Source organism: Python bivittatus, unplaced genomic scaffold (genome assembly GCF_059951505.1).
Source record: "Python bivittatus isolate LINGU-HERP-01145 unplaced genomic scaffold, Pbiv_v1 ctg000390_np1212, whole genome shotgun sequence".
NCBI lineage: Eukaryota > Metazoa > Chordata > Lepidosauria > Squamata > Pythonidae > Python > Python bivittatus.
The window spans coordinates 1186255-1200306 of record NW_028277070.1 but is presented as its reverse complement, the minus strand read 5'-3'; the positions used below and the strand labels follow the sequence as shown (position 1 = coordinate 1200306).

General features: G+C 51.8%; 2 protein-coding genes across 7 annotated transcripts in view; both read left to right on the top strand.

The window, feature by feature from the left end:
- The window catches only part of DEPDC5 (DEP domain containing 5, GATOR1 subcomplex subunit), a 59090-nt gene extending 54722 nt beyond the window's left edge, over positions 1 to 4368 (top strand). For 5 of the 6 annotated variants that reach the window (XM_088143780.1, XM_088143781.1, XM_088143782.1 and 2 more), the window contains 5 exons: positions 477 to 646; positions 846 to 1017; positions 1356 to 1416; positions 1683 to 1765; positions 2469 to 4368. In XM_088143780.1, the coding sequence (XP_087999906.1) occupies positions 477 to 646; positions 846 to 1017; positions 1356 to 1416; positions 1683 to 1765; positions 2469 to 2761 (779 nt within the window). In that variant the 3' untranslated portion in view covers positions 2762 to 4368. The remainder of the gene's footprint in view (positions 1 to 476; positions 647 to 845; positions 1018 to 1355; positions 1417 to 1682; positions 1766 to 2468) is intronic. The other variant, XM_088143785.1, reaches the window with a different exon arrangement.
- A 1029-nt stretch (positions 4369 to 5397) lies between these two features.
- Positions 5398 to 14052, top strand: ANHX (anomalous homeobox). Its single transcript, XM_088143692.1, has 6 exons — positions 5398 to 5448; positions 8186 to 8459; positions 8860 to 8984; positions 9848 to 9971; positions 13004 to 13160; positions 13925 to 14052. Exons 1-6 carry the CDS (start codon positions 5441 to 5443, stop codon positions 14050 to 14052), a joined length of 816 nt encoding a protein of 271 aa, XP_087999818.1. The 5' UTR covers positions 5398 to 5440.

The window sequence follows — 14052 nt, the reverse complement described above, 5'->3', positions numbered from 1 at the left end:
CACAAGTCAGCCCAAAGGTGGTCTTCCATCACGAGGGGGGGGTTGTCTGGGTGAGGCCAGCAAATGGTTGATGAAGGAAAGTTTAACCAGTAAGAGAAGCAACAAACGTGAGCTTTCCTCCAGAAAATTCCTTCCTGATTCCACACGGGTCAGAGCGTTTGCGGTGCAACATGGGACCCGAAAGAGAGCACACAAAAACCTGGACTGGGCACTCTCTGGAGCAGGGTTTCTCAGCTGTAGCAGCTTGAAGATGTGTGGGCTTCAACTCCCAGAATTCCCCAGACAGCATGCTGGGGAATTTAAATTACTGGAATAAGGGCTGATACTGCTTTCCAACAGGAAGGCACTCAGCTGCTTGCATTGATCAAGGAGTCCAAATCTGGGTCAGGTGAGCCAGCAAGTTGCCGAATGGCTAATGTCTCCTATTTGCTCTCTCCTTCCTTCCCTTCTGCTATTTGGCTCCTCTCTCCGGGTAGCTGCTACGGTGCCAGAACAACGGACGGTGACCCTGGATGTGGACATCAACAACCGCACGGACCGCCTGGAGTGGTGCAGCTGTTACTACCACGGCAGCTTCTCCCTCAGCGCCGCCTTTGAGGTCAAGCTGCACTGGATGGCGGCGACAGCAGCTGTCCTCTTTGAGATGGTGAGCTTTGGCAGCCGGGCTCTCTGGCTGGGCTTCTTCCAGAAAATCAGAAAGGCCTCCTACTGACTAGATATCCTGGAGGCCAGTTTTCAAGGCACCAGGATCCAGTCAGTGTCTGGGCATCAACTGAACCCAGTACTCCTACAGGCAGGCCTGCAGACAAGGCGAAGCCTCCCGACTGACTCCCCTCTTTCTACAGGTCCAAGGCTGGCATCGTAAAGCCACTTCCTGTGGATTCCTGCTGGTCCCAGTCCTGGAAGGCCCGTTTGCACTGCCCAGTTACTTGTATGGAGACCCCCTTCGAGCCCAGCTTTTCATCCCCCTCAATATCAGCTGTTTGCTGAAAGAGGGCAGCGAGCACCTCTTTGATGGTGTGGGGGGGGGCGGCTGGCGGTTTTTTAACTAGCTTGCAGACCACGAAAGGGCAGCTGCTCTTATCCCCAGAGTCTTCAGTAGGCAACTTCATTGTTGGTAGGTGAGCTCTTTGTCCACCTGAGCCTGGAGGGTGGCTTGGATCAGGCTCACTTAGATGGAGGAGCTGAACCGTCTGGGGCTTTGGGGAGACAAAATCCATGCTTTCTTGGGACCAAACGAGGTAACACAAAGGCATCTCCCAGCTTTCGAGTTCTCCAGGAAGCTTTGCAGGACGCACACAATCCCACAAGCGATCTTTGCAGCAACCGGAACCTCCCTCCCGGTTCTCTTGCAGGCTTTGAGCCAGAAACCTATTGGGACCGGATGCACCTTCTGCAGGAAGCCATTGCACACAGGTGAGCGGGCTGCTGGCCAGTGGGTGGGGGGCCGGGGTGGGGGACCAGAGGCTTAGGAAGGAAGCTAGAGAGTCAGAGATGCCCCCTCTGCAAGGCTCGGCCTTTATTTTGCTTTCCCTTCCGAGCATACCTCTGCCCCAGATCCAAAGGAGAACCAGAGAACTGGATGGGGTCATTTTAGCGGTGCCGTGAAGCTTATGGGCAGGACGGGCTGCAAGATGTGCCTCCCCTGGCTTGCTCAGAAGAGCTCTGCTTGTTCCCGGCAGGTTTGGATTCGTACAGGATAAATACTCTGCCTCTGCCTTCAACTTTCCCTCGGAGAACAAGCCCCAGTATATCCATGTGACAGGTGAGCCACGTTTCCCTTCCGGGGCGGCTGACCCTGCATCAGCTCACTTCTCAGCAGGCGGGAGATGCTTCCGAAGGGGAGGCTGAGTGTGAGCTGCCGCGGCCGGCAGACAGTCCTCCCCTTTGGCAGTTCCGGAACTCCCCAAACACCGAGGAACCAGGAGGCGCCTCCTGCCTCCCTCCTGTGGGCTCATCTCTCTGTGCGCCCGGCGTAGCCCTGCCCCACCCAAGGGAGGGGCTCCTCACACAGATGCGCAGGAGGAGAGACCTGCCCCAGGCTGTGATGCCTCGCAGGGCCCGGGCGCCAGGCTGCATTGCTGCTGCTGGGACCTGGAGAAAGAGCCCCCACCCTGGTTTCCTGGTTCAGCCCTGCCCTCGCTGTCCTGCTGGTCCCACCCCAGCCTCGGGCTGGCTGGCTGGCTGCTGCCCGTCTGAAACCCAGCAGCCTGGCATGATGCTTGTTGCCTCTGCAACTTTCCCGCCCCTGCCAGTCTGCTTCTAGTTTTGCAGAAAGCTGTGCTGCTAGGGAACACAAGAGCCCTTCATGTGCCAAGCACAGCTCAGCAGTGAAATTTCATTTTTAGAGCAGCAGCCCACCTTCGAAAGGGGATCAGCCTCCTTGTTGGTTGTAAGAAGGCCCAGGGGGACCTGCCCTGCTCACTAAAGCTGCTGGTCTCTCTGAAAAACCTCCTCTCCCCACTCAGGCACGGTGTTCCTTCAGCTGCCGTATTCCAAGCGGAAGTTCTCCGGGCAGCAGCGCCGCCGCCGCAACTCCACCAGCTCCGCCAACCAGAACGTCTTCTGTGAGGAGCGCATTGGCTACCACTGGGCCTACAACACCATGCTGACCAAAACCTGGCGGTCCAGCGCCACTGGCGACGAGAAGTTTGCTGACCGGCTGCTGAAGGACTTCACGGACTTCTGCTGCAACAAGGACAGTCGGCTCGTCTCCTTCTGGATGGGCTGCCTTGAGAAGATGCACGCCAGCGCACCCTGAGGGCCGTCTCCTGCAGGCTGGGGCAAAACCAAACCCGACTGGGGCAGTGGTGCTGTGGCAAAGCATCTTGGCAGACTTGGCATCTGGAGTGGAGCAGAGGGGGTCCATAAGGTTCAGACCAAGATGAAAGATTAAGAGGAACTGAAAAATAATGGACAGAAGTATGTAGGCGTACTGGAAGCTTATGCCTGCTTCTCTGTGGAAGATACTATATATACATAAATATGTAAATATACGTAAATATGGAATTTAAAATGTAGGCGATAGGAAATAACATCCTCTCCTCCTGTTCTTTGTACTTTGATAAGCCTGCAGCATATTAAAATGGTAGGTAGTTGGGAAAAGAGCAGAAATGGCGATGACCGAAAAGAACAAGGCCAGAAGGGAGATTGTTACAATCCTGGGAGGAGGACTTTTAAGGGTGCTGGGTGGGAAGAGAACAAACCAGAAATTCAGAGAACAAGATGGTGTTGCTTGACCAGAAGGGATCAGGGAAGCAGAAATGGGTTGCAGAGGAAAAGAAAGATGGGATCACCTGGAGCAGAGAGAGGAGCAGATCTCAGCCTTTTGGCTAAGGCCCAGCATGTAGAGAGGAGCAGCAGAAGGCACCCTGGGACGTTGGCCCAGGTGGCAGCTGCTTCAGAGATGAAGGAAGGGCCTGGCTACCCTCAAATATTCGTGCTTGTTCTGGAGACAAAAGTTGAGAACCCCCAGAGAGCAAATGGCTCTTCTCCCCCCAAAGTGCACCCATTTCCTTAGAAGCAATTCCAGCAGAACAAGGATTTACACAAAGCCTTAGTACAGATCTTTTCAGATAAAGCACTAAGGCCGGGTAACAAAATCAAAGCTCAGCATCACAGGCATTAAAAGAAGAAGATGATTATGCCAGAGGCTGGAGCCAGGGAGATTTGTATCGTGAGGGGAGGCCAGCCAATGATTGAGGAGGAGGAGGAGAAAGAAGAGGAGATGGAGCTGGGAGTTGGGATGCATTCCTGGTCAGGGTGGCAGGACAGTGGCAGGCCTCTGCTAAAGCTTTTGACAATGAGGCATCTTGCTTCCTGGGCACCAGACCGGGTTGTCCAAATGAAGGTACTGTGGGAGGGCTGAACCATGGGGTGGAAGACGAGCGGTCCCAGTCTTCTCCTCCCACAAACCCTCTGGGTTCACACCCTCTGGCCTCGCATCTCTTGCTGTGGTGCAGTTTTAGCACTACCAGCGATCTACCAGAGGATGCCTTTACCGGGTGTCCTTTCCCCAGCCCTGTCGTGTGTTGGGGGGAGTGGGGTCCCCCCAACCAATGTGCCTCACTGGCAAGTAAAAGGATGTTTTTTTCATAAAGTCGGTAGCTCCACTTCTGGTGTTGAGGTATATCACTGGGGAAATCAGCCTTCCCCCACTTCCTCGGCAACAGAGATGAACCTCACAAGTTATAAACAATCAAACTTCATTTTAAAAAAACCTTCCTTGTAAACGTCAAGTCAAGTGGAGGACATTCAAAAACAGAGGAAATGAAGAACAGCTAAATCAGCATCTTTAAAAGAATTTCCAACAGAAAAATGTACTAGGAAAGGTAACTCTGCTTTGAGACTGGTGAAACCTATGGACCTCTTCTCAGAAATGTATTTAAATATATAAATAAAATACATACAGATTGCATTACAAAGGAAGCCAATTATGCTCAAATGCAGTTATCAAATTAACCCGTTAGAAACAAGACAATACCGTTTATTTAGGATATAATAATTTTAGATTATTATTTAGATTATTGAAGTTAAGCCTGATTGATTGGTTACGTGGCATCAAGTTGTCGAGTCCTAGTGACCACATAGATTTCCTCCATGACGATCTGTCCCTAACCTGTTCTTTCATGTCTCCCAATGTCCATCCCCCTCGCTGCTGGTCATCCTCTCCTCCTCTTCCTCCCACCCTTCCCAGCATTAGAGCCTTTTCCAGAGAGCTGGCCTTCACGCAATGCGTCCGAAGTAGGATAATTTGGGCCTGGTCATTTGTGCCTCGAGGGAGAACTCCGGGCTGATTTGTTCAATGATCCATCCGTTTGTTTTCTTGGCTGTCCAGGGTGTTCTCAGGAGTCTTCTCCAACACCAAAGTTCAGAGGTGCCAACGCTCTTCCTCTCCTGCTTCTTCAAAGTCCACATCGAGTCTAGAAGCCATAAATGACTTGGCCGCCCACCCACATCTTGAACGAAAAGCTAAATGTCCCTTAGAGGGGAGTGAAAGCTTTGTTCCCACCCACGTTGTCGGCCCCCTGCAATTATGCACGGCCCCAGGTGGGTTTCGGCCCCCAGGCCAAGAAGCCCTGCTCCGGCGGAGAGGGAGCCCCGGGGGACCTGCCCAGGCCCAGCGCTTCGCTTGTGTCCCAGACACCCGGCCCGCGGCGGGTGCCCACCCCCTGGCTACAGAAAGCGGCAGCGGGGGCCCCCGCGCCCCCTTCCCTCGCTTTGGCCACGAGGGACGGCGAAGGGGCTGCCGCCCTCCTTCGCTGGCTCCCGCCGGGCAGGCGCCCAGGCACGTGCGCTGGCGGGCCCCGGGCGGGCTCGTGCGCTCTTCCCCCTCCCTCCAGCGGCGGGAAGGGGCGGGGAGGGACCGGGCGCGGCCCTTGGAGTCCGGCAGCGGCGCGAGCAAGCGGTGGGGGACGGCAGCTGCGCTGCCTCGGCCGAGATGGGCAGGTAATGGAGGCTTCGCGCCCGCGGAGCCGCGGGGCGCCTCTCTCCGGCCAGAAGTCGCTGCCCGCAGGCCCGGCGGTTCCGGCTGCGCCCCGCGGGAAGCGCTGAGCTCAGGGCTGCGTTCCGGAATGATAAACCCTCCAAGCAGGTTAACAGAAAGGCGCTCGACTCAGGGCGGCCGGTGAAATAATGAAGCCAGCGAGAGATCGATTCGCTTGAACGTTGTCTTCGCGAACATGTCCAGGCCAGCTAGGCCAACGGGAAAGCACCGCCCGGTCTCAGGCCGGCCCCCCCGGCCCCCTTGCCAAGCGGCCGTTGCGAGGAACCGGGCAAGAGGGCCCGACTTTTGCTGGGAGCCGCGCTCCGGCGCGCGTAAAAGTAGGAGCCGGGCGGCGGCGGCGGCAGTTGCGCGTTGCTCTGCAGGGCTGGCGCGCTGGAAACGCCGGGACTGGGTCCCCCCACCCCCGCTCTTGTTCGGGGGAACGGGGCGGGCACGAGGAGATCTTCTGAAAGGGGCTCGGGGCTTTTCCCGAACAGTTGGGGAGCTCAGCTGCCTCCCTGCCGGCCCCGGAGCCGGGGATGCCCAGCGGAGACGCCTTTCCTGTGTCCGCCCCGGGCAGAGCGCGCGCCGCCGCCGCCGGCTAATCAGGCGGCGCGGTGGGCAGGTGGGCCCCAGAAGAAGCGAGGCCCGGGGTGCCCGTCGCCACGGCGGCGGTTGAGGCGTCTGAAACCGCGGTGACCCCGGGCCTGTTTGCTCGAGAGAAGGCGCTGGGAATGGGGAGGAACGCTGTCGGGTTGGGTGGAAGGCACGCGGGCCCCGGATCCGTCTGTTTGACCCCAAGCGCGGCGGACACGCTGGGGATTGGAATGGCCGACCTCGCAGGGATGGCCCTTGTCCGGAAGTCGGCCCTCCGAACGTTAGGAATCGTCTGGTCGGAGCCCTGGCCCCGCGGGCTCCGGCCTCGTTCCTTCGGAGGTTCAACTTATATCACATTCGTGACTCTGGGCAGCTTCCAATGAAAACATAAACAGTGCCAAAAAACCGAAAATAAACAGCCGCACGAACAATGCAAAACGTTAAAGCAGTGAAAAACCATACAATGCAATAACAGGAGAGCACAATAACTGAAGAACCGTGCAGCTATTTTATGCGCTCCACACCATTCTCTGGTCCCCAGGCCAGATGGCAAAGCTGCATCTTCAGGCCCTTCCAGAAGGCCACCAAGGTCGGGGCCAGCCTGACCTTCGGGGAATGATGTTCCACAGGGCGGGTGCAGCGGCAGAAAAGCCCCTTCCGCTGGGGCCTGTCGCACGACACCCCAGGGGATGTAACCCGCAGCAAGCTGCTTCTGCCAGACTTGATGGGATGGGCAGAAGTCACTGGCAGTCCCTCCAGTAACCCAGCCTCGTGCTATGTAGGGCTGTACAGCTCAGCAGCAGCACCTTGAATTGCACCCGGAAGCAAACTGGTAACCAGTGCAGCTCACAGAGCACAGGTGTAACCTGCGCAGATCTAGGTGCACACAGAACTGCCCACACCACACCACTGCATTTTGCACCGACTGAAGTTTCCAAATACTCTTTAAGGGCAGCCTCATGTAGAGCACATTACAGCAATCCATACAGAAAGTGACCAGAGCATGAGTGACGGTAGAGCCTCCTGATCCAGAAATGGGCGCAACTGGTGTGCAAAGGCGCTCCTAGCCACAACTGCCACCTGCTCTTCAGGCAGGAGTCGTGAGTCCCGAAGGACCTCCGGATTGCTCACCAGGTCTGTCTGGGGCAGTGCAACCCCATTCAGTATCAAAGATGGCATAACTAGCACCAGGAGGCCCCAGAACCCACAGCCACTCAGTCTTGCCTGTGGTTCCCCCTCCGAGCCCCCACCTTCAGACAACAAGACATCAGCAACGCTGCTTAGTTCGCCAGGGGTGGAGATACACAGCGTTCTGATGATACCTCACCCCATGGCTACAGATGCCCTCACCCAGCAGCTTCATGTAGATGTTACACAGGAGCAGAGAGAGTACCGGATCCTGCAGTACCCCACAAGTTAGGGGCTGGGGGGGGAACCTTAACCTAACCATTGCTTCATGACAGCTCTGCTAAAGCTACATAATAGCCAAGCACAAGGTTCTGGAAAAACACCACTGCTAAGATGAGTAACAAAGTATTTCCTAAGTAATGGGATCTGTTACAGCATCCCGAGCCGCCGCCTCCAAGGAAGGCCAGCAGGCTGCACGTGGCCCTGCTGCCTGGACACAGAGTTGTAGGAGAACCCCTCAACCCCAGCTGGAGCCTTCTGCAAGGACTCCCCTCCGCCCCCCGCCCCCCGTCAGGCCAAAACCCCAACAGGGCTGGCTCCAAGTGCTCCCGCCTCCTCCCATTTCCCTTGTCCCCAAAACCTTGGAATTCAGCCAGGAGCCAATCAGAATTTGCAGGGGTGACTTCGCTTGGATTTCTAAAACCCTGCACAGGCCAACCCACTGACTGGAAATGAGGATCTTGCAGCCCTTCGGGTGTGGGGAAGAGAAACTCGTTCAGTACTCCTGCTTCGTGCCCTTGTTTCCCTTCTTCTTTCTGGTAACAGCCATAAAGGAGATGTTTGAGATGAGATAGTGAGTCAGGATCTGAGCTTGCTAAACTCATCCGAGCACCCTGGGGGACCAGCTCCTTTCTGGTATTTCCATCTTGATAGAAAAAAGCGCCCCCTCCCTTAAGAATCTTGTCTGTGTCACAGAAGAAGCACCCTGAAGCCTGCAGGGATGAAGCAGTTCATGGTCTTGCTTCAGAAGAGTGACCTCCAGGATGTCCCCCCATCCGAGCTGCGGGATGAGGCAGGAAGGCTTTGCCAGCGTCTTCAGCACTCCCCCGCTGGCCTGGAGAAGCTGGTGAGAGCCATGGTACAGGGCAGGCACTGGCCACACCTCTGTACCAGTCTCCAGGTTGTCCAGGCATTTGTATCGGTCCATCTCCAGAAGAATCAGCATGACATGGCCTGCAAACTTCTGGAGGTAGGGATGTGTTCTTCATGGTTTTGGCCAAGAAATTGCTCCTGTGGAACTGCAGGTTACTCTTAACTTTCTGGGAAAGATCCCACAAAGTTCCAAGAATGATGTGTTTCTGGTATTCTTTTTAAAATCAGGCCACAGCATGCAGAGGCTGGCACTTTTGCTACCCACCAGCTTCTAATTTAATTTTTGAAACGTCAATATAAGTTTTGTGGGAAAGGAAATGCACTGGATACCCATGGAGGGGCCTGTGGGTCCATTGACGAGCATGGCACTGTCTACCCTGCCACAGGTGACAGAGTTGGGAACATTTGTGATATAGGTTGGAAAGGGATGTGGGGAATTGTTTACTTTAAGCAGGATGTTCTGTATGAAAAAGGAAGCACCATCCTGTTTGTCTCAGGGTTGCGCAGCAATAGAGAGAGAGCAGCTGGTGAAGCTTTGGCATGAGATTCACTACCATAAGACCATGGAGAAGCAGCAGACGACCTCCTTGACTCCTGTCCAGAAATACAGGTGCCGTAAAAGGTACTTGAAGCATATGTGGGGGCCCTGAAGCATGTATAGGGAGAGGGTGTTGGGATCAAAGAGCAGGGGCTGGGTGGGTGGCTGAGTGCGTAGTTACAAGTGAAGATGAAGTCTCTTCTGGAATGTTGACCTGGCGCTGCAGACCCCACTTAGCTTCCCTGGGTTCTGGGATGTACCTGCTTTATGTTGCTAGGAGAAGTCCACCAGAGGACAACTGGGCAGCCTTGGCACAACACTTGAGAAAGGCAACAGTCAGGGTTCAGATGACCAGGGGAGGGGGGGGAGCCAGGCAGAGTTGCTTCTAGAAAGGCTCTCCCCTCTTCCCCTGGCCGGGACCTCCTGAGTTGCTTCGGAAATGGAAATGAATATCTAACATTCTTCCTAAACTCTGCTCCTGCCACGCACACTGATGGCATTTCTGGAGGAACTTCCTTGTTGACGCTTGGCTTCTCTTTGCCTTACTGCTGACCCACCTGCCCCAGGGATTTGTGGGGTGCTGTTTCAGCACACAGCCATTGACTTGCTGGTCTCTCTCTGGCTCCAGAGGGCCAGCCAAACAATACGTCCATCCCACTTGAGATGCGTTCTTTGCTGCTCTTGGAACATCCAGGGCTAGGAAAGCATCGTCCTTAAGCATCACATGATTCACGATGGGCTCAGCTGACCTTAACTTTCTAGCCTCGGGTTTTAGGATCCTTTGGAGCAGCATGATGGAGGGAGAACCTGGTGGGAATTCACCTAGAACCTATGCCTTGGAGGGGGGTTAGGGTCAGCCTCGTGCACAAGGAGGGCTGGGGCCTTAAGTATGCCTGCTCAATGGTCTCTGAGCAGGACATACCCCACTCTGCTTTCTTCCCAATCAGGAATCCCCCTCCAGCATCCCTGTGTCCCGACGGAGTGAAGAACAGGAACTATCCACTGGATGTGAGGGAAAGGCTGCGAAGGTTTGCTATGGAGGTGACAACCAACCCAAGCCGGAAGCAGAGGGTAGGAGGCCAGCTCCCTTCTGGGGGCTTCTTGCGATCTTTCCACATTGCTGCTGCTCTTTGGAGGCTCTGTGGGAGAGAGATCCTGGCAGTAGAAGGGTGCAGCTTAAGTCCAGGGTTATCTCGGAGACAAGGCAGAGGCCTGAGGCCAGATGAGCACACAGAAGTTGGGTTCTTCATCCTGTCTTTAAAATCTGCTGATGGACGAGCCTGATTGTGTTTCATTCCACGGAATCTGCTGCGGGAGAAGTTTGAGTTTGCCCACAGCTCTGCTGTAGAGGCTTTATTTTAAAAGCCTCTTTGGCTGCACTTTTTTTTTTTGCACTCTTTTTTGTTTATGTTTTGATTAATTTCAAGATAGAAAGTCTGGCATGCTCCCAACTCTACCGTTTGTCTTTAACACCCAATACATTTCCTTCAACTGGTAATGTTTGAAACTGTTTTGTAATTTTCATTGTAAGAAGAGAAATGAAGCCACCGTGCCATCCCCTTTGGGAAGCTCTCCTGTATTTTTCATCTCTTTTTTTTAGGATTCTTAATCTCTTTAATAATGTTACTTGCTTGTTCTTGTATTTTCTTGCACATAATCATGTTTTTCTTTTTTTTCTTTTAAGTATAGGTTCTAGATATATGTAATAGAATGGTATTTGAATGCTAAATTGAGTCTTTATGGAGGTTCTAAGTCTGAGCAATATTAGAAAATATGTTAAATATTTAGAAAAGTTTATTATCAGATATTTGTTGAATGGTACAGATCATAAAATGAATTGGTATTGGGAGAATATTGATAAGTGGGCCAAAATAAAATTAATGGATGAAGTTCGTTAGTCTCATTGTAAAAGGGCTGTGAGAATCTAAGAAACAAAATGTAATCTTAGCATATTTAAAATCATTAAGGGCAGATACTGCTTACCTACAGGAGACTCATTTAACGGAACAGGATAAATCTATTAATGAAGGATTGGGTAGGGCAGGTTCACCTCACAGATACTTTGACAAAAGCGAAAGGTGTGGCCATTTTGGTTCAAATGAATTTTGGTATTTCAGTGTTTCCCTAATGAATGATAAAGAATTCATGCAACAAATGTGTGTAGAAACCCCACAATATTTTGATTTGAATTTAGAAACATCAGATGCCCAAATTTTTCAATGGGAAGCATATAAAGCATACATTCGAGGTCAAGTTATTGCTTATACATCATACAAAAATAAGATTAAAAATATAATTTTGTACAGAGAAATGCAGAAAAAGAAATATGAATTATCACAGCAGACAGAATTTATGCTAACATGTCTACAACAGAGATACTGGGAGAACGTTGAAAGACCTTGGCTAATCGCTTAAAGCAAAAGAAAGGGCAATGATTCCAATTATTAGAGGTGAAAGAAAAGACATATATAAAACTTCAATGGATATAAATTGTCAATTTTTAAAATTTCATTCAGAATTATATAGCAAACCAGAGAAAGTATCAAGAGAAGATAGAGAGGCCTTTTAAAATAAAATTAGCCTACCACATTTAGATGATATACAAAAACAACTTTTATTTGCTCCGCTATCTGAGGTAGAGATTAAAGAAATTTTAAAAATGGCAAGTGGTAAAACACCAGGATTAAATGGATTCCCTATCGACTGGTATAAACCATTTATAGATCTTTGGGTGCCAAAATTTTGTCAAGCATATGAAGAGATATTTGAGAAGGGAATTTTATCACCGGCATTTAATCAGGCTTATATTACAGTTATACCAAAAGCAGGTAAAGATCACATTCTGTGTGCTAATTATCATCCAATCTCATTGATTAATGTTGATACAAAGATTTTAACAGCAGTGTTAGCAAGTAGATTACAGCAAGTGATATTGTTCGTTATTAAGAATGATCAAGCAGGGTTTATAAAAACTAGGCAAGCAGCAGATAATGATAGGTTAGTTGTAGATTTAATAGACTTGAACAAAAACAAAGATCAATTTGTAATTTTACCATTAGAGGCTGAAAAAGCCTTTGACAAAATATATAAACAGTACATGTTTGCCGTGCTAAACAGATTCAGATTTCCTTTGGAATTCATAAAATGGATTAAGATGTTACATGAGTCGCCCACATCCAAGGTGAAGGTTCATGGCATGTTCTCTGCTACTCTCCCACTATTTAGAGGAACTAGGCGAGTATGTCCACTCTCACCCTTGCTTTTTAATCTCTGCGTGGAACCCTTGGCTTGTGCTATTAGACGACACAGGGAGAGCTGAACACAGATTGGTTTCCTCTGCAGATGACATTCTCTGGTTTATTTCTAAACCTCACACTACTGTTCCAGCGTTGATGCAATGATAGATGCCTTTAGGAAAACAGCAGGATACTCTATTAACTGGTCCAAATCGGAACGGATGCCAATTTTCACCTATTTTCATTTGGTTACCCATTCATTTAAGGAATATCAATTCCGTATTTGTACTGAATCCATTGAATAACTAGGTATGTGCATACCAAAAGATATAACTCAGTAACATGTAATAAAAATAAAATATATAGAGAGGTTTCTTCAGATATCAACAAATGGGAGTCATTAAACCTTACACTTTGGGGAAAGGTGAATGTTCTCAAAATGAATATTATCTCCAGATTAATTTATATTCTGAGAGGAATTCCAGTTCATATGTCTGGAAAATATTTTCAGAAAATAAATTCTTTTTTTTTTTTTTTAGAAAATTTCTATGAGATTCTTTGATTCCGAGAATATCTTTACAGAAAATACAACTAGCAATTAATGAGGGAGGATTCGGTTTTCCGAACCTGGAGCTATATTATCATGCTCACTGATTGTCAAGTATTAAATCCTGGAAGCCAACGACTGGTGTTAACTTTCCGATTTGGGCGACTTTGGAATATACATATATAGCACCTTTGGTTGGATGGCCAGTATTAGGATCAAAATACTCCAGTATCTCTGGAGACGATTACGTCAGTTAGGAAGTTATGGAGTGTGATCTCTAATGAAAAAGATCTGGCTCCTGAAGCTTTTGTCCTCCGCAGGAGACCTTGGCCGCTGATGCAAACCTGCCGCCCCGCCTCGTCTATAGCTGGTTTGCCAATTACCGCCGCCGTCAGGGGCCGCGCCTGAGCCAGCAGCCCGCCCTGCCCGCGGAGCCCGCGGAGCCCGAGAAGCGGCAGAGGGCGGGGAGAGCAGCGGGTCAGTCTCCCGGGGCCCCCTGCGCTGCCGGCCCCTCGGCTGACTCTCTCTGCCTGGCCCTTCGCGGAGGGTCCCGCTTGCCGGGCGGGTGGGGCTGAGAGCGTGTGGCAGGGCGCAGAGAGTAGCGTGCGTGTCTGCATGTGAGAGTGTCACGGTGTACGTAGACAGTTGGGATTTTGGACTTCGCCTGGCTTGGGGGGCAGCTGTGCTTTATCCCCAGACTCCGGGCAGTGGACCACAACAACGCGCTCCGCAATTCCATAAGAATTCAAAGCAGACTAATTAAGAACAACTGTAATGTGAATATCCCTATCTAAGCAAATGGTCCAAAAGTTAAGCAGCTTGCTTCCACAGGGCAGGAGCGCTTTAGCCGCCTCCAGGGCGGTTCCTCAGAAGTCTGGCCCTCCCCCCCGCCCACCTCTCCTGCGGGGAGAAGCACCTGAGGCATCAGGAAGAACGGGGTGGGGGGTGGGGGGAGCGCCATGGCCTCCCCTCTCTTTCCAACACGGGCAGTTTCCGGTCCGGGCTGGTGGGAAGAGGCCTCTCCTCAGCAGCTCTTCCTGGGGCTGTCGGGCACCTGTTCCTCCCTCTCCGGGCCAGCCCCTACTCCGCTTCCGTCTCTCGGCCTCCATCCCTTGCCTCCCAAAGAGCAGGGCGTCCCAGGAGGGGCTCAGGGAGCAGCGGGGGGGGGGGAGCTGAGGTGTCTTCCTCTGCGCTGCTGGGAAAACCCTCCCCCCCCACCAGTCTTTTTCCTACCTTTCCAGGTGGCCTTTCTGGAGATGCTGGTGTGGCGGAGAGGAAGGAGCCCTTTCTCAAGTTGCCGTCTGCAGACCAGGGCGGGGTCACGCAGCCTGGCTCCGCCACAGGGGCCTCCCCCCCAGCAAACAGGTGA

Coding starts and splice junctions, on each gene's coding strand:
- ANHX (XM_088143692.1), top strand. Junction 9,972..13,003: donor ACCCAAGCCGGAAGCAGAGG/GTAGGAGGCCAG, acceptor TGTCCTCCGCAG/GAGACCTTGGCCGCTGATGC. Junction 13,161..13,924: donor GAGGGCGGGGAGAGCAGCGG/GTCAGTCTCCCG, acceptor CTACCTTTCCAG/GTGGCCTTTCTGGAGATGCT.